This window comes from Callospermophilus lateralis, chromosome 19 (assembly GCF_048772815.1).
Source record: "Callospermophilus lateralis isolate mCalLat2 chromosome 19, mCalLat2.hap1, whole genome shotgun sequence".
Lineage (NCBI taxonomy): Eukaryota > Metazoa > Chordata > Mammalia > Rodentia > Sciuridae > Callospermophilus > Callospermophilus lateralis.
Window position 1 is genome coordinate 32,790,154 of NC_135323.1, and position 19,426 is coordinate 32,809,579.

General features: G+C 51.9%; 1 protein-coding gene across 1 annotated transcript in view; it reads left to right on the forward strand.

Moving 5' to 3' along the window:
- The window catches only part of Baiap2l1 (BAR/IMD domain containing adaptor protein 2 like 1), an 88,098-nt gene extending 68,726 nt beyond the window's left edge, over positions 1-19,372 (forward strand). The window contains exons 9-14 of the mRNA XM_076840337.1: positions 2,011-2,158; positions 4,196-4,403; positions 5,416-5,493; positions 7,236-7,416; positions 17,162-17,199; positions 17,610-19,372. Coding sequence (XP_076696452.1) covers positions 2,011-2,158; positions 4,196-4,403; positions 5,416-5,493; positions 7,236-7,416; positions 17,162-17,199; positions 17,610-17,685 — 729 coding nt within the window. The 3' untranslated portion in view covers positions 17,686-19,372. The remainder of the gene's footprint in view (positions 1-2,010; positions 2,159-4,195; positions 4,404-5,415; positions 5,494-7,235; positions 7,417-17,161; positions 17,200-17,609) is intronic.
- Positions 19,373-19,426: the final 54 nt, after the last annotated feature.

Genomic DNA, 19,426 nt, shown 5'->3' on the forward strand with positions numbered 1-19,426 from the left:
TTAATTATAATGATTCCAGCTTTATAAGTTTATCCCCAGTGAAGAAAGTACAGGTGTCTTGGAAAAGAGACTGAAAATCTCCTGTGCCATTGACCCAACGTCAGTTACTCGGGGAGGGGGGTATTCAAGGTAAGGAATTCAGGCTCTCTAGTTCCCTGGTGTTGGAGCCTGGGCGTGACAGCCTTCTTAGTTTTCACAAGCGCGTGTGGAGATCTGGATCCGAGGTGTCTGGACACAGGGATCCCCCACACTTGTTCATCTCCAGCCCCAAAAAATGATAGCCTCCTAGCCCCAGAACAGAACCCTGAGCACCTACAAAAGTAAGAAATAGCGCCCCAGGAGCAGCAGCGCTGAGGAGTGAGAGAAGAGAGAGAGAAGGGCAGAATCAGGGCGCAGGGAATCGACATGGGAGGAGCCTCCTCCCGTGGATCTCTATTCAGTCTCTTCCTCCCCGTGGACAGGACGTGGATCTCTATTCAGTCTCTTCCCTGGCCCCAACTACAGGCCGCAGGGCCTTTGGTCTACCCGACAGAAAGCGTATGGGGACTCCGGGCGGGGCGAGCACCCCTGGAAGAACGTGCTGCCTGCCCCCCCCCCAGCACCCCCTCGCTGTGGCACCAGCGGCAATGAGAACGGAACAAGTGCAGACTAGCAGACTAGTGAAAAGAAGAGGGGCCAGCGGGGGCTCCTGGACACTGGGAAACCCACATCACGAAAGGAGACACCAGAGTAAACCAGCAGGACCAACTGTGGTCACAAGTCAGCGGAGGTGGAGGAAGCCGTCAAGAACTACTGCTGGAAATCTTGGGAACTAAAAAGTGGATCATCATTTGTATTGAAATGATGTCTTGGATTTGTTTCAAGATGATCCAGTGTGGTTTGGGAAGCCGGGCGAGGCACGGAGAAAGACAAGCCATGAATTGGTCGCCCACTGAGACCAGGCCCTGGGCGAGGGAGGGTTGCCGTGCTGTTCAGTCCCACCTTTGCACAGTGTTTGAATTTTAGTTACATTTTTTTCCTTCTCCCTTACCCCAAAATAACACCCCCAGTGGATGGCTCAGTAGCAGAGTAGAACTGCCCGGAAAACTAAGCCGAAGAGCTCTCCCAAACCAGAGGGCTTCACAAACAAGGGACCCAGGACAGATACACGCCAGCAGGTGCACTCACTGCCTCCTCACCGCCACCCTTGGATTCCACAGGCTCTCAAGTCCAGCTTGTCTAAATCATGTCCCCGATTTCTCCACCTAATCCTGCTTGTCCATCTTCCCCAGCCAGTAAGAGGCAACTTGTCCTCAGCCACCAAAGCTCTGCTCTGTCTCTGTCCTCTGCACCAGCCTCTGTCAGCATATCCTCTTGTTTTGGCCTTCAGAGCCCATCACAGGCCACTCATGGCTTCCCCCACCCCTGTGCCCCCCCACAATGTCCTCTCTTGGGGAGGCCTGCAGTGGCCCTGGGCCTGGTCTTCAGCACAGTGGCCAGGGGGATGGACACCTGCACAGATGTGAGCCAGGTTTCAGAATATTAAGGATACAGAGAAAACTCTAGAAAATTCCAGGGGGAAGAGGATGATTTACTTACAGAGAAAGGTGAATCCCATTGATACAGATTTCTTTTAGCAAAACAAGATGATAGAATTTGGTGTAAGTACATTCAAAATTCTGTGGAAACATTATTTTAAATGTAGAATCCTATAACTAAGTAGCACTTTGAGGGAACCTAAATTTGTATAGAGAGAAATTGGATCAATGAGTGGTCGCCAGAGGTAAGGGGATGGAGAGTGGCTGCTGCCTTTTTTTTTTTTTTTTAAAGAGTAAATATTTTTTTAAAAAAGGTATGGAGGGGGGAAAAAAGAGGTATGGTATTCTTGAAACAATCAATATGGGGCATTGCCCTACAACTAAGAGAATTGGAGAAGAAGGTGGGATTTAAAACACGTGATACAAAACAGTTCTGGAACTCTTTATCATTCTACTGTGTTATTCTAATATTAGACTAATTTTTTTCCCACAGATTGGGAAAGATTACGACACCCTTTCTAACCATTCTCCAAAGATGCCCCCAGCTCCTTCAGCCAGAGCGTATACTAGTCCTCTGATTGATATGTTCAATAACCCAGCAACAGTTGCACAGAATTCAGAAAAGATAAATAATTCAACAGGTAAGATATTTGGTTTAATTTCCTTTCAGGTATCTTTTTAAATTTTTAAAAGTAATTTGTAAAATAAATATTTTGGCTAAATGTATTGGGAAGGAAAAAGGTAAATACTGAGCTGAGTAGATACATCTGGCCCCAGCCTTGAGTAGCTCACATCTCAAAACAAATGAGGGTTAGACCATAGGACATGTTGATAAGTGACCCATTTCTGACACTAATTCTGAATGCTGATGGATGTTGGATAGAGTAAACATACTACTGAGACGTGCTACATCTAAGAATGAGCCAGCTAGAATGCACCCAGCCTCACCCTGCGTTCCATATTTGGTGGCTATTACAGTAAAATTTCCTTTTCAGTAAAACAAACTATAAAAGTTCACATGACAAAATTATGGTCATAAATCTTACCAAAAGGCTTCATTTGAATTCTCCTCCGTATTCTCCATCATCTCTAACAGGGCACCTCAGACTTTCTGGAAACTTAAGTATAACTGCTTAAATTTCTGAACCCATCACTGTAGTTCAGCACTCAGGACCAGTTTGACAATCAGGAAAAGCAGACAGACGTCTCAGGCTGCTTCCCTGGTGGCCCCTCTCCTATGTGGTCATTGGCACACAGGCCCTAGGGCCATGTTGTGGTGCCTGGCCCACGTGTGTGGGTGTTGCAGAGGCCCCAGCAGCAATTAAGTTGGGTGTTGAAGAGAACCTGCAGATTACAGATGCTTACAGCTGTTGGCCGAAGATGAGAGATTCCCTAATGACAGTGAGGATTGCTTAGCAGGAAAAAATGATAGCCTGTGGTTAATTCCTTTCAAAGGAAGTACAGAATTGCGCAAGATGTAAGGCACATGGCCAGACATGGTGGTACACGTCTGTAACCCCAGCTACTCAGGAGGCTGAAGCAGGAGGATTGCAAGTTTGATGCCAGCCTGGGCAACTTAGTGAGACCCTATCTCAAAATAAAAACAAAGAAGGAGAGTGGGGCAAGGCGGCACTCGCCTGTAATACCAGTGGCTCAGGAGGCTGAGGCAGGAGGATCGCAAGTTCAAAGCCAGCCTCAGCAATGGTGAGGCGCTAAGCAACTCAGTGAGACCCTGTCTCTAAATAAAATAGAAAATAGGGCTGGGGATGTGCCTCAATGGTCGAGTGCCCCTGAGTTCAATCCCCAGTACCAAAAAACAAAGAAGAAAGGTCTGGGGATGTGGCTCAGTGGTAGAGCACTTACCAGTTCAATTCCAGTGCTGCAAAGGGGAAAATTTTACTTATTTATTTATTTATTTTGATAAGAATAAAGCAAAAAGAGATCCTCCGTTGCTTTACATTAAATCTCCATTCCAATTTTTGTTTTCTGGAGTGGCACGTGTCAACCTGCCATCGATTTGAGACATGACTTTTGTAACATAGCACCTCCAAGTAGAGGCTGTGGGCTTGCTGCCGCACATGGCGTCCCGCACACCCTTGCCAGTGGTGCATCCTGGGGACTCCGTGGGGCTCGGTTCCTTTTTCTGTCTGTCAGTAGTAACCGTGGCTTTCTGGTGGCTGAAAAGCACTGAGATCGTTGACTGCCCCCTAGTGAGGGCTCAAAAAAGAGAACTGTCTCCTCACCCTTGCTCAGGACGGAGAAGCCAGAAGTCCACCTTTCCAGTCTGCCCCTTCTCCCTGTGGCTCAGGGCATTAGCAGTGGGGTTGTGCTCTCGCCTCAGATGCTTCTGTGACCCAAGCAGGGAGCAGCTGGGTGTTGGGACAGGTCTTGTCTCTGAAGCGAGCCAGCCTGGCGGCCACCAGTACAAAAGAAGCCAGTGCTCCCCGCTCATCCTCTCCTCTTAAAGGGCCCGCGGCCCAGGCTCCTCTGCCCACTGTGAAAGCCCTCGGGCCACAGCCTGCTTGTTCCCTTGCAGGCCAGTCCCACCTGGGCAGTGTGAGGCCTGGAATGGGCCCACTAGCCTGAAGGGTCACATGGGCAAGGTGTGGCGGGGGGTGTTCTGAACTTGCCTGATGGTCAGCTCTGAGAAGCCGTCCCTGCTGTCCCCGCTTTAACAGATACCTCAGAGGACGCCAGTTTACAGCGTTCTGTTTCGGTCGCTTCTGGACTGAACCTGATGAAAAAGCACAAAGTAAAGACCATCTTCCCGCACACCGCGGGCACCAACAAGACCCTGCTCAGCTTTGCACAGGGAGATGTCATCACGCTGCTCATCCCCGAGGAGAAGGACGGCTGGATGTACGGGGAGCATGATGCCACCAAAGCGTAAGTTGATGTGAACCGCTACGCAGGGCTCACCCAGCCCTCGTTCAGAAGGTTCACTTAAGGTGCAAATCGTGGGGACAGACTAGCTCTTCAGCCAGAGTTGAGTTTGTAGTTCAGTTGGCAGAGTCGCTCCATCCCAGGCTATTTTTGGTGCATCTGTGTATACAGAGATAGATTTGGTACATGAAGAGATTAACAGATCGTGTGCATAACCTCTGACAGGGGCTTACATGTTGTTTTAAAAAATGTGGCTTTGGGCCAGGCGTGGATTGAAGGCCCATAATCCCAGCAGTGCGGGAGGCTGAGGCAGGAGGATTGCAAGTTCACAGCCAGCCTTGCTAATTTAGTGAGGCTGTAAGCAACTTAGTAAGACCTTATCTCAAGATAAAAAATTAAAAAAGGGTAGGGATGTGGTTCAGTGGTTGAGTGCCCCTGCATTCAATCCCTGATACCAAAAAGAAAAAGAATACAGGACTTTGGGTTTCTCGGGGATATTAGATAGACTTTAAGAAGCAGCTGGAGTGGTGGCATACTCCTGTAATCCCAGGGCTTGGGAGGCTGAGGAGGATGCAGGTTTGAGGCCAGCCTCAGCAGCTTAGAGAGGTCCTAAGCAACTTAGTGAGACTCTGTCACAAAATATAAAATAAAAAGATGTAGCTTGGTGGTAAAACACCCCTGGGTTCAACCCCCAGTACCAAAAGAAAAAGAATTTAAGACAAATTGTTTAAATGTCACCCTTGTCATTTCAACCACAAGTCTACATAAGTCTCATCGGCACTAGGTTGTCAGTTTGCTGTGTATGGTGACTATGTATGTAAGACGTTCACTGTCCTGGTTTGTGTGGGCAGTCAGACTCATTCATAAAGCCTGGTTTCCCTCAGTCCCTATGAGCCTTCACTGCTAGCCGGGGCCACCTGCCCAGGCCATCGTCAGGACGCCCCGTGCTGTGCACTTGACCTGCCCGCATCTCAAAGCACAAACAGGTCCTTTTTTTTTTTTCCTTCACCTGCAGGAGGGGTTGGTTCCCGTCGTCATACACAAAGTTATTGGAAGAAAATGCAAAGGAATCGGTGGCCGCGCCTGCTCCAAGGTAGCCGATGTGAGCCAGCTCTCCTGACCTTCCCCTAATGTTCCCAGAGGGCTGGGTGTGGGTCCGTGTAGGACACTGCAGTGTGCACGAGGCCCTAGGGTTCAATCCCAACGACCACAAAACAGACAAAAAAGAAAAAAAGCAAGAAAAGCTGAGTTATAACCTAGACGTGCAGCAGGCCCCACCACCACCATAGAACGTCAGCCCCCTGGAGTAGGAGTGGTGGCTGCTCCAGTGGTTTCTATGAGTGGCCCCGATGTCTGCTGTGAAGAAGCTCGCGCCTGGCCCACCTCCTGCAGCCCTCTGAGGCCACCCTTGCCGCCTCCCCCTCTCGCAGGTGCTAACCCACAGCTCACATTCAATGCCCTTACCTTTCCCAGCAGCTCTTACCACTAGAGAAGGCTTTTCTGCACTGAGTGTTCTCTCCCCTTGGTTTCATGACCCGTTTGCCATCTGTTTTCCTTGGACTCACCCGCTGTCCCCGTTCAGAAGCCTCTGCAGGGCCCCCGCTGCCCACCACCAGTACTGGGCAGTCCTGGGTCCGTCCTTAGCCTTTCCCTTGTCTGCTTTCTGGGCCTTCTCATCTGCTCATGACCGTGACCCCACAGGATCAGACCAGTAATGATAGCCCCACCTCGGGGCTGTCCCCCTGCTTTGTGTTGGGAGCTCACAGCAACCCAGAGACGGGACCCTCCCCACACCTTTAAAACAGGCAGCTGCTGGGCGTGGTACACACCTGTAGGCCAGGAGCATTGCAAACTCAAGGCCAGGCTGGCAGCTCAGCAAGACCCTGTCTCCAAATAAAGAATGGAAAGGGCTGGCTGTGCAGCTAACTGGCAAAGCCCCCGGCTTCAGTCACCAGGACCACGAAAAACAAACGGACAGACACAGGAAACATGGGCTGGGGCTGGGGCTCGGTGGTAGAGCACTCACCTAGCACAGGTGAGGCACTGGGTTCGATCCTCAGCACCACAGAAAAATAATATATTGTATCCACCAAAAACTAAAAAATTAATATTGGAAAAGAAAATGTTCAAGGATACAGAGAAGTGCAGAACCCAGACCCAGAAAGAGCTCTTTGATTTAAGAATGGATTTTTGTTCTAGTTGGCTGTCCCTTGGCCCCCACAAATGACAAGTTCAAATTGAGCTGGTCCTCCTCCCCTACACTGCCTCTTACTTAGTGTTCCTTGTCTCAGAGAAACCATCACAGCCCCCCCACCACCACTGTGCAGGTCGACCCTTAACACCACGGTCCCCGGGTCCTCCCCCAGCAGGGTCTTGTGACACCATCTGGGTATGCCCATCCCTAGCAGAAGAGCCAGAAGGCCACCTGCCAACAGAAACTATCGTCTTAAGATGTTAAAATTCCCAGTGTCAACATTTTTGATCCTGGTCACCCGCTGCTTGCTGAGGGTCTGGTTGATGTCCTTAAATGACTCAAGAGTCAACCCCAAATTAAATTGTTTTCCTCTCCTTTTTTTTTTTCTCAGTTTCACTATAAATCTTTTTTTAAAATCTCTCTCCTTTTTTCATTTCTTTTTAAAAAATTTTTTTTGAATAGACGTTTATAATCCAGGAAAAACACCGAGTGCCTTAGGCAGATGCATAGAGTGTGTGCCACCGTCCCCCCTCTTCCCTTGTGGCTTAGTGACCTGCTGTTACTGTGGTCCTGGTGGGGGGTGCTGGAGTCGGGCGGGTGGAGGACCTTCTCTGACTTTGCTCTGTGGTCTCGGCCTCAAGCCCTGCCCCGGTGAGGAGCGTCAGCACGGTGGACCTGACTGAGAAGAGCAGCGTGGTCATCCCGCCCCCCGACTACCTGGAGTGCGTGTCCGCAGGAGCCGCTGCCGGTGGGAGAGCCGACGCTGCGCAGAGCACGTCCACCTTCAGAGCGCTGGCGTCCAAACCAGAGGCCACGTCTCCTGTGAGTGCACTTGACTTCCCTCCCGGTCACCTGGCTCTGCCCTGGCAGAGGGTGGGCTCCTGGCCAGGTGGGCTGGGGGGTGTCTTCTCCCCCCAACTCCGGTCATCTTCCTGAAGCCCCATCACGACAGCCTTCCTGTGTCCCTGTGTCCCTGACGGTTTCCACATCCTAGTTGCTGGGTCTTTTAGGGCTTTCAGGAAACCTTGCCTCTGGTGGCAGCTGCAGTCCTGTGGTGACAGCTGTGTCCCCTTCCTCCACCTTTTCTTCCCCTCTGCATTGTGTTCACCCCTGTGACGTCATCTTAGACCAGCCCTGGGAAGAACAGCCAAGGCATGGGTTCCGGGCGTCATGGCTCCTTTGACAGCTGCAGGCGAGGGGAGAGCATCTGTGGCACACCAGGCGCTGGTGCGGGCTCTGGGGACAGCGATGAGTGATGATGCCCTGGCTCCCTCAGAGCCCAGTCCTGGTGTAGGAAGCAGAGCATAAAAAACCAGCAGACCCAGGATGAAAGAACTAAGGCCAGGCGAGGAGGTGGCAGAGCGGGTGACAACCTAGGTAGACGGGACAGGTTAGGTGTGCTGAGTGACCTCAGCGCCCTGGGAGGGAGGCCTGAGGGAAGGAGGGGCGCTCTGGGTGGGGACAGTGTGGAGCTGGCTCGGTGGCCAGGCCTCTGGGCCTCGTGACAGCCAAAAGTAGTCCCCCAGCAGCCCCTGCGTGGGGAGCAGCCCTCCAACCTGAAGGACATGGAGCATCTACAGCCACAGGCTTCTCTGAGGTGACATTTAGGCTGACAGTGACAAGGATCCAGCTGTGCAGGGCTTGAGGTTCTTATGAGACGAGCAGGAAGCTTTAAATCCCTGGGCGCCATGTTTCTGCAAGGGCAGAGAACGTGGCGCTGGGTCAGGGCGCTGCTGGTCCCCGGGTTTCCTCTCCAGCACAGATCAGAAGGGATGGAGAAGGGGCTGAGAGGCCAGACAGGCCAGGCAAGGAGGAGGCCGAGGGCGAGGGTGCACCCAGGGGTCCCTGGCCCTCTCCGCTCAGGGCGAGGGAAGGTGGCAAATTTGACGGGAGGCTGAGGAGCAGGGCGCAGGGCAGCAGTCAGAGGGTCAGGCTGCTTGTCCTGGGGAGCCCAGGCTGTGTAATGCTGGCTGTGTCCACATGGCGTCCTCTGCGGTGTCCTCCTCTCTGCGTTCCTGGTCACGGGTAGTGAGGGAGGCCTCAGGCCTGGTCGGACCTGCACCATGGCTTGTTCATGGTCCTGTCTGCATGTCCCACGGCCTCTCTCTGGGCTGGTGACTGCTGAGTCACCAGGCCCCGCTGCTGCATCAAGGTCATGTGATAACCTCTTATGGCAAAAGAATTTTGCCCCAAAACGATGCTCTGGGATTACGAATGAAGACACTGACGTCCATCTCGCCCTTGTTGCCGTTGTAGTGGGGCTGGACCGGGGGCACTCTCCCACTGAGCTTCGTCCCTTGTCCTTTTCAGTCTTTATTCTGAGACAAGGTTTTGCCAAGTTGCTGAAGCCAGCCTTGAACTTGAGATCGTCCTGCCTGAGTAGCAGAGTTACTGGCATCACTGACCTTTGGTGGCTGCCCCGGGGAGGCGCTAGGGAGGGAGGATGGCCTGAGGCTGGCAGACACCACTCCTCCATTCCACCCACTCCTCCTCGCACAGCAGGAGAGCTGTCATAGTCAGCATTTGCATCACGCAAGACCCGCAAGAACAACATAGAGAAGGCAGAGTTTGTTTGGGGCAGGTCCTTGGTCCACAGACAGCTGACCCCATTGCTCTGGGCCCAAGGTGAGGCAGAACATCATGGCAGAAAGGCGTGGTAGATTAAAGCAGTTTAGGATATGGCCACCAGGAAGCAGAGAGAGAATTCTACTCACCAGGGACAAAATAAGTCCCAAAGGCACGCCCCTGGTGACTACCTCCTCCAGCAACGCCCAGTTTATCCCCATCGGGGATCATCAGTTACAGCTCTCATCCCCACCCCTGCCTCGCACTGTGTCACGAACACATCCTATCTAAACCCCAACAAGCAACAAGCACACAGTCTTCTCCCAGGGACCCGCCCTGGAGAGTGGGAGTGGGGTGCATGAGGGAGGGCAAGACACACGAAGCCACTGGTGCTTTCCCACCTGAGCTCTTGGGGCCTGGGGGATACAGCCATCCCCTCCCTTTAAGGGGCTTCCGGTGAGTCATGCCCGCAGAGCTGCTTACCCAGGACCCCTCCCCACATAGCCCATCCCCATGACCTGGGGTCCTGTTTCTGTTTCACATGCTAAGAAGGCCTTCTGTGTCATTTTAGTAGCCATTAGTTTTGGGTTTCACTTAAGAACACTTAAAAGTTTCCAATGTCTAGAGAAAATGCCTGCCTTACGTGGTTCCAATGGTGATTTCAGTTGTCATCACTTGGCAAGTCTCACTACCCCTGAAACCTTCCTGGGAAGCCTGGTTAGCCCCTCAGACAGGTAAGGAGTTGGTACCTGCAGCAAAGTCATGTGGATGACTGATGGCAGCTGACATTCCTCTGGCAGAAGCCCTCCACCAACCTGACCTCTCTGTAAACACTGTCAAGTGGTAGGTGAGGCCTGTGTGGGAGGAATCTCTGTAGATTAGGGTGAGACCTTCACATAAACATTCAGCCATTCTGCATTTGCAGGCCAGCTTGTGGTCCAGGTCTGCGCACAGACAGGAGGAAGACCAAGCTGGGGGTGGAGCCCAGGGGGCAGGTGGAGCCCAGAGTGCAGGACTGGGCCCTGGAGGCATGGGGGTGGACGTCTAGGAGGAAAGCATCTAGCCGAGCTCTAAAGGCTGAGATTTAGCAAACACACAACCTAGCTGTAATGGCATCTGGCTATGACTTGTGGGGGACAGGCAGCATGGGGACCAACAGGAACGTGGTGGGGTGGACAGGTCAGGCCTAAAGCCTGATGAGCCAGGCAGCCTGAACTGCATTGGGTCCTGGGTCCAGCCTTTCAGTTGGCTGTGAGGCTGGGTGGTCATCCCCCTCCAATGACATGGGAAGGGTGACAAGGGCTTCTCCAGAACTGGTGACTGACTGGTGTAGACCACGTGGGGCAAGCCATTGTTCTGTCTCTTCTCTCAGCAGGTCTGATTTGCTCATATTTACATATTTTGGAGCCATTTTTTGAAAACTTATGTAATTTGAACTCTAGATCTTTAACATGCCAATCTTTTTTTTGGGGGGGGGGCAGGGAATACCAGAGATTGAACTCAAGGACACTTGACCACCGACTCTCATCCCCAGCCCTATTTTGTATTTTATTTAGAGACAGGGTCTCAACTGAGTTACTTGGGGCCTCACCATTGCTGAGGCTGGCTTTGAACTCAAGATCCTCCTGCCTCAGCCTCCTGAGCTGCTGGGATTACAGGCGTCTGGCAACATGCTAATCTTAAAAATAGGAAAAACATTCTTTAAATGCTAGAAAAAAAGATGGGACCATTTTGAAGATTCTGAATTTTTAAGTAAGGGCCTATAGGTTACGATCTTATGCATTAATTCCCAAATGAAAGACTTTTGAGACAGAAATACACCAAAATCTACATTTGTTTTCTAAGTGTAAAGCGATTGATAAATGTTAGTTCTAAAGTTTGTCCTTGTTTCTGCCTCCAGAAATAGTTTGTCAATTTGATTATTTTGTAGCAGAGCTTTAAACAAAATATTCACTAGAAATCCATGTTTTAATGTAGTAGTCAAACATTATCGTCTGCTAGATGCGTTAAACATCCACCAGATTAGGTTCCCTTTTTAAACCCACATGCAAGTCATAGCTTCAGGTTTTTGTTAAAGAGCAAAGTTCAAGTTTGGGCAGTGGCTCCTTCGTAAAAACTTAACCATCTAGAATCGTTACACTCATACCTATGGTGCTCCTATTAAAATAACATTTGCTGCTTGTAAAAATCACCTAAGGTTCTGGGATTTTTTTTGGTAATATCATTAAGGAAACTAGAAAAATATTTTTAAATTTTTAATTATGTTTTCACTTCTAGGATACCATAAACATTTTATCGCATTCCCTCAAGAGAGAGATGGACAGATAGACGGACAGCTTTCCTAACCTCCGCCTGTCTGCACCAGTCCAGCCACACAGCGGAGCCGGGGCCCCAGCTGAGCTGCCCTGTGGTCAGCCAGGCCCCAGACACCCAGGGGTGAAATGCAGAAAGGGGAAGCACAGAAACATGACAGGCAGTTCTGAGTCCCACAGCTCTTTGGGAAATAAGCCGTGAACAGGCATCAGCCTTTCACATCAGAACATGCTCACTGGTGGACACCTGCCACTCTCACCTGTGGCTAGTCACTGAGGTCCTGAGGAGTTGCTTTGCCGTTCCTCTGACCTAGAGGATAGTGGAAAATTCCAAGTAGGGAAAGTCACAAGAAAACAGTAATTGGCTTTTAAAAATCGAAGGGCCACCAGGCCTGAGCGCCTCCCAAGCAGGTGCTGTCAGCCGCCACTTCAAGGGCCACCCAGCTGTGCTGCTTGAGGACATCCACTTTTCCTTCTCTGAAACAAACAAGGAAGAGGGCAGCAACCCCCAAGTAGGTAGTGCCTCACAGGTGCACGCACGGTTAAATGGTCGCCTTACGTTCCTATCACAGAATTGACATTTTTAAAGTAGTGTTTCAAGATCTCATGTTTTTCTTTTCTTTTTTTCTTTTTTCTTTTTTTGGTACCAGAGATTGAACTCAGGGCCACTCAATCACTGAGCCACATCCCCAGCCCTATTTTGTATTTATTTAGAGACCAGTCTCCCTGAATTGCTTAGCGCCTTGAAGTTGCTGAGGCTGGCTTTGAACTCGCGACCCTCCTGCCTCAGCCTCCCAAGCCGCTGGGATGACAGGCTGTGCTACCACGCCCACATGAAAAGAAGGGAAACTACCCCCGGCATATGTGGCCTCTCCTAACGTCGTTTTTCAACTGGATGGGCCACTACATATTCTTTGCTGCCAAGAAGTTCAAACCAGGAGTCCTAGGGCCACAGCCCTGGGAGGCCAGGGACCCTGTGGCAGGAGTGGCCGCTTGCCGCAGGCCTCCTGGTGTTGGCCGCCTCTCCCGGAGCAACAGGAAGTGCTGTGTCTAGTACTCTGTGTGGCCGGGGAGAGCTGCAGTAGGTGACACTGGAGAATTTAGGCATCAGGCGGAAACGTTCTAGAACTGTCCTGCTTAGTGCAGCAACTGGGGCCTGTGGAGCAGCTGAGCAGCCTTAAACAGTGCAGGGCACTTAGAAAGTTGGATAGACTATTTTGTCCATATATGGCCAGTGGCCACCCTGCCAGACAGTCAGGTTCCAGTCGCGCAAACTACAGCAGTGTTCAAGATTGACCCACAGTGGGACGCTCTGTGGGATGCTTAAGATGGCAGCCCACCCTACCTGGCAACCATGGGGACCCAGTCAAGTTCTGACACCCAAATGGTTTAATTTTCTTTCCTTAACCAAAATGATGAAGCCAGCTGTTGATGTGGGGGACTAGGTGCTGCTCAGGCCAGACTCAGGGACCCATGAGAGCTGGCAAAGCCACCTCTGTGCTTAAACAGGGTTCCCCCCCCCCCCCCCCCCCCCGTCTTCAGCTATGGTCACTTGCACACAAAGGTTTGGTGTTTCTAACATCAGCGTTCTTGGGCTTACGGACACCCACACATGATACTGGCGCCTTTCTGCCCCGTGATGTCGCCTCTGAAAAGATCTCAGAAAAGCCAAGAAGGGCTTCACCCCAAGTGGTTCAGGGGAGCAGCCATATGGACCAAGCTCAGGGCTCAGCGTGGGCCATTGTTCCCTAAGTCACCTGAGAGAGATCCTTGCAAACATGATTAAAAGCTCAGCTGTCTCAAGCCCAGAGCCACATTTCAAAGTGCACGTTTGCCATGGCAGAGCCCCTGGTGCAGGCCGGGGGGGTGCTTTGGTTGGCCCCCCACTGGGCACTTTGATTCAGAAAAGGTCCCAGGACTCGGAGCCATTGGCTTCTCCCTGTTTGGCCTCAGTGTTCCCATTTTAAGAATAAGGGGTTGAACCAGATCAGAGGGAGCTGGGAGACAGTGGCAGCCCCAGGGGACCGCATGAATTGCCAGCGCTGAGGACAAGTGTTGGAGGCCTTGTGGCAAGTGACTGGCCTCCAGCTGCTTAGGAAGGAAGTGTTGTTCTGTTCCACTGAGTGGACGTCCTGAGGCCAGCGTCCTTGCTGTCCCATCACCGCCTGGCCTGCCACAGTGAGGCCCACTCGCCGTCCTTGGCTAGACCTGACTCACCCTGGGCCTCAAGGCTCCTCTGTGCCGGCAGCTGGGGAAGGAACTGTTCTGGTGGTCTGAGGTGACAGGGACCTTCCTGTAAGCGGGGATCAAGTGGTCCCCTCAAGGCACATGGCCCTGTGGTAGACACCCCCACAAAAACCTGTACAGGAGGGAAGGGGGAAGTAGAGTGGACAGCAGCTGCTCGGTCAGCAGTGTCCCGTGCAAGGCGTTGGGGATTTCTGGGTTCTCCTGCCCTGTCCTGCCCTGAGGCCCCCACCTGTTGGTTCTCTGGTTCTCCAGTTTCAAAGTCGTCACTGCCCTTACCCTTCCACTCTCCTGATGGCCTACTGTGGGCACCTGGGTTCAGCCTGGATCACCTCCTGTCCTGTCCACTGTGCTCTGGGACCAGCACCATGCTGGCTGCCGAAGAGGACAGAGGAGGAAGTGCAGCAGGCCCTGCCCACTGTCCCCCAGAGCCCCAGAGATGACTCGTTCTTAGGCCAACTAGAAAAGGGGGCTGCACTGGGGAGCACTCAGTCCTGGCTACTGAGGGCGTGTGCTGACCGAGCTGGGCGGGGTGCTGGGAGATGGCAGTCCCTACTGAGGTCACTGATTCTGGGCACCAAAAGTACAGTCTCGGCACTCACTGGACTAGAAGAAATCGGGGCTCGTGGCGAGCTCCCCTGACCCAGCATTCCAGCAGTCACTAGGATCTTTGGTACTGGGGTTGAACCCAGGGGCCTTTACCATGGAACCACATCCCCAGCTCTTTTTATTTTTTGAGACAGGGTCTCACTAAGTTGTTGAGGCTGGCTTTGAATCTGCAATCCTCCTGCCTCAGTCTTCTAGTGGTGTGCACTACCACACCCAGAAAAAACCCCAAGTGTTAAAGGGGAAATTGGTCTGAAAATGACTGACACATGTGCACCTGGACTGACAGCACTGTAAACTGAGGACAGGCCTCGCCTACAGACATCCCAGCTGAGTAGCAGCACAGGGCACACAGTGTCAGGTGTCTCCCCTGTGATTGTGGGGCTGACAGGAGCCACGGCTCGAGACCTTACCAAGGGCCACTAGAGACTGCGCCACATATTGCTGGCCCAGGTGAAGATTCACAAAGTTCAAAGTACAGTTTCTACTGAACACACACTGCTTTCACACCAGCAGGAACATGGAAATCAAGTCAAGACATTATATTCAGGGCTGCGTCTAGGCTTGTTTTTTTTTTAAGTAAACATTTTATTAAAGAATACCACATACAGAAAAGTGCACAACACATTTCCATAAAGTGACTCTATATCCAGCAGCAGCTCAAGAAACAAGGTTCCCTGGCCCCAGGGCCCCAACACCACCCATGCACACCCCATGCAGTTCCCATCCCTCCCGCAAGGCCAGAATCCCAGTATCCTGGCACTGAGTGGCCTGCCGGGGACAGAATTGCCTGGGTGTGTTCAGCATGGGCTGTTAGCACTGGCTGCCCGCAGCACCTTGGTGGCCATGTGCCCTGCTGGTCCATGCCAGTGCCGGGGTATGCCCAAGGAGACATGGGCACAGCACCAGGATCTGCCCCAACACCTGAGAGGTTCTGGTCTGTTTTCCCTCTTCCTCATGGCAGTCCTTGCCTTGTGCCACGTTACTCTTGAAGATTTGCCAGGATTCCTTCAGGCGAGGTGGGTAAGCACCCAGACTGATGCCAGGGCTCATTAAAATGCCAGTGAACTTGCTTTAAAATTCAGTTGGGCCATGAGGCTCCAAGCAAGCGCAAGCCTCTGCTGGAGCACAGCTGCTGGTGGGGGCTCCCAGGTAGAGGAAGCTTCTGGCTCCGGTTCCAGTGGGCAGAGCGCCTGCGCCCCCAGGTGGCAGCACAGGGAGGGAACAGTGCTCTACCCCAAGGCTAGAAAGTGCCTTCCAGTGGGAGGCAGGGCCCAGGGCTGGGCCTGCTGGTGTGAGCGGTGCTTGGCATGGTGTGTGGAGTGGCTCTGGCCAGACACAGTGCCCTTCTGACCTCTGGGTCTACAGGAAGTTCCCTTCCTGCACAGGGGCTGTCACCACGGGCTTCCTGCTCCGGGCAGTGCGTCACTCCAGCGCTTTGAGAAGGCAATCAACAGGCACAGTGGGGCACACTTATAATCCCAGCAACTCAGGAGGCAGGCTGATCCAAGTTCAAGGCCAGCCTCAGTTATTTACCAAGACCCTATCTCAAAAACAGTATTAAAAAGGGCTCAGAATGTGGCACAGTGTTAAGTATTCCTGGGTTCACTCCCCAGTACAAAAACCAACACATTAGGAATGACACCAGACATAACCTACTGAGGCCTGTCGGGGAAGCCTGGCTCCCCTGGAGAAGTCACTTTTGCAGCCACTTCAAGGCCCTATGGGGATTTGCTCAGCAGGGCAGTGGCTGTGCTTCTGTGAGGAACAGCAGACGCTGCAGCTGCCCTGGCCTAGGGCTCTGAGGCTTCAGTCACACCCGGGACCCAGCTGTCTTGGGCCCAGCATTTGGAAGACACCATCCAGCAGGAGCCTGGCCCTGGCCTTCACCCTCAAGGCTGGCGCTGGGAAGTGAGAAGAAGCATTCCAAGTCTCCATGTGCCAAGACAACCCGGAGCCTGGGAAGCTTTCTGGGGACTTCAAGGCAGTTGGGCCTGGCTCCCTTGGCCGGACGGCTTTTCGCTGCCCTCTGCTGGGTGTCCACGTGCAGCAGTGGCAATTTTTCCAGAGAACAGCAAGAACTAATGAGGGGGAAAGGTGCACACACACACCTGGCCCCAGTCGGCACTGCACAGCAGTGCCCATGAGAACCTCAGTGGCCTCCCCGGGACTCCAGGAGGGACAGCCCTGGGGGGGGGGCAGCGGAGGGCTCAGCGCCACAGGGCTTGGGCAGTTCCTGGTGTTAGACAGCGTTTGCGTTGGTGCCATCTTCTCTCCCTCCCATTTTGGGACTTCCTGTCTGTAAGACCACTGGCCCCAGTAATCGCCTCAGCCTCCCGGTCAGCAAGGTTTGATTTTTACCTTCTACTTTTTCAGGTCTTCATTCAGTATTCAATTCCCAAAAAAGCCCACCACCATCAGGACGGCTCTGCCAGAGCCAAGCCTGCCTCTCCCCTGAGCGGCGCTGGCCTGCACACAGGTGTTTCCTGGTGGCTCGGCTGCTCAGTTAATTTGCCCAGGTCTGAGTGTCCGTGTTTAGGACATGGTCGTCACAGGCTGGCCTGTGTGGGGGCCTCAGCCACACTCTTGAGGCAGCTGTTTGGTCCGTGTTCTGACACTAGTGAGGGGCCCTCCTGGCCGTAGGACATTGTCACATCTCACGCTGCTTCTTTCCAATGAATTCAGACACCCAGGTGATCTCACATACAGACCACAGGGTGCTTTTAAAACAAGGAACCTTAAATAGTCCTTACGCTTTCCGGTTCTTTATCTGCAGGTCTTATTAAAAATGTCCCAATTTCATGAGCCTTTCATGAACTTCCTCTTTATCTTTCCTACAGAGTGATGCAAACGGGACTGCAAAGCCGCCCTTTCTCAGGTATGTGTGACTCCTGGAGCAGCTCTTCAGAGCTGGTGCTGCCCTTGCCTGGGGGAGTGGGCAGTGCCCCAGCCCAGGAGGCCCAGCCTGAGAGGGCCATCATCCCCGCCTGCTTTGCCCTTCCCAGCATCAGGCCTAGAGGGACCGAGCACTTGTGCCCTGTCCAGCTCCTGTTCCGGGTGGTTCCCACATGCAGCCAGGACCACAGAGGTGTAAAGCGTTGGCGTGTCCCCAGTGGGTCACACGGAAAGGACTGCAGACTTTCACAGAAACATCATTCGAGGCTTGTACACATGGGGAAGGTGGGGAGCGCCACAACCCAGAGCAAGAACAGGGTTAGCAAACTCGTTTTAAATGGAATTCCTGTCCTGCAACAGTTTGTCTATAATTTCCCCCTCCCTCCCCTACAGTGGAGAAAATCCCTTTGCTACTGTGAAACTCCGACCAACAGTGACAAATGATAGATCAGCACCGATCATTCGATGAAGATGCCCATTCGATGAAGATGCCACGGATCCTCCTGGTCCCTCTGATGTCGAGTTCTCACCTGCACAACAATAGGTCTATACTGACAAGTGCTGGGACTGTCGTAGGCTTCACCCAAGGGGGCCTGATTTCCAATGTATCCTACTTGAGCAAATCAATGCATTTTCTCAATTTAGTTAGCATAGTTGAGTTTACACATTTCTGTCTTTAAGATAAGTGAATAATAGTTTAGTGACAAGCTCAATCATTTGAAGTATTTTTTCCTATTCTGTTTAAAAAAAAAAAAAGTAAATTTGATCCCAGTCCTTACTACATCTTTAATATTCTGATTTTTAATAATAACTGCCAGAATAAGGGATAGTCTATGCTTTCATGGTTGGCTTCTGCACCTAAATGCGAATGAGACCATGATTTTATTTTATAAAGCACGTACTCTTAAATAGCATTATAACATTTGTCTAAAGAAAATATTGTATAAAGTTTGCATCTTAGCATGCAAATCGTAATTTTAAGCAATATAAATTATGAAAAACATCATATTAAAGGTAATAATTTTTTTAACTTACAAACTTTGAACTTGTGGTTAAACATAGAGCTCCCCAGAGATGGAGGACTCCTGGCCTCCCTCAGAGTTGCAAAGTGCAGACACAGCTCATCTGCCCTCTGCACAGCCACACTGGGCACTAATGAAACCGTCCGTAAGAACTACTGAGCTCAGCGTTGGCGTCACAGCTGGATTCACAGTGGGCCACCCAGGTCGTCCTCACTGCGGCCTGGCGAACTGGCAACATGTGACTCCAAGGGCCTCCTCCCTAAGCAGGTTGATCAAAGCTGCATCCACTTAACAAACCTCTTCCTAGGGGGCCTCCTGGAAGCCAAGTTCCTCTGCAGGTGGCACTTGTTCCAGCCCACCACTGTCAGGCACTCAGCTTCAGACCTTCTAGGACCAAATTCTGGTCAGGCCTCTCTGCACACTGCCCCAGACCAGGGGCTGTGGCTTGACCCTGCTCCGAAGGATCTGGGTCTGGTCAGTGAAGACTAAGATCCACACAGAGGGGGGGCAGGAGCCGACTATAATGGCTACTTTGATCTCAGCATATATAAATCATTGTTTTGTAAGTCAGAAGTTGATCAAGGTCAGATGGAGGTGAACCAGTGCATATAAGACTCCAGCTCCTTCCAGCTGGCAGAACAATGTCTCAGGCTCTCCTGGGGGACGCACAGGCACCCCCAAGAAGGGCTGCTGCTGCATGACTAGTTAACACCCTCCCAGGACAAGGTCTGGGTTACACCATGAGCAGGTGTCACGTGGCACTGTCTTGAAGGTGCCCCAGCTTGGAAAGAAAGCAAATTTTAAAATCTATTTAGTGGCCCACTGCTGCTCCCACCATTTCAGAAGCACAGGGTTAAGGGAGTCCACTGTCTTTAGCAGCGGAGAACGAGTGAGGCCCATGGTTTGGAAATGGGGGGTCCACACCCTAGACTTCATAGCTCCCCATTTGGGAGTTTTCTTAAGCTTTGTGACTCTGGTGTGTAGTAAGGGACCCCCCCACACACCAAGGTCATTCATTAGTTGCAATGTGCAGCCCCTACAGCCTGGAACTGAGTCGTTAGGTGCCCGAGGTGCGTGCTCTGTAATTGTTGGGGGTCTTGTGTTTAATGTTGAATAAAGAGTCTGAAATACCCATTCCTGCGCCATCATCAGTGCCAATGAGAAGACGGCCACTCACTGGCTCTGCAT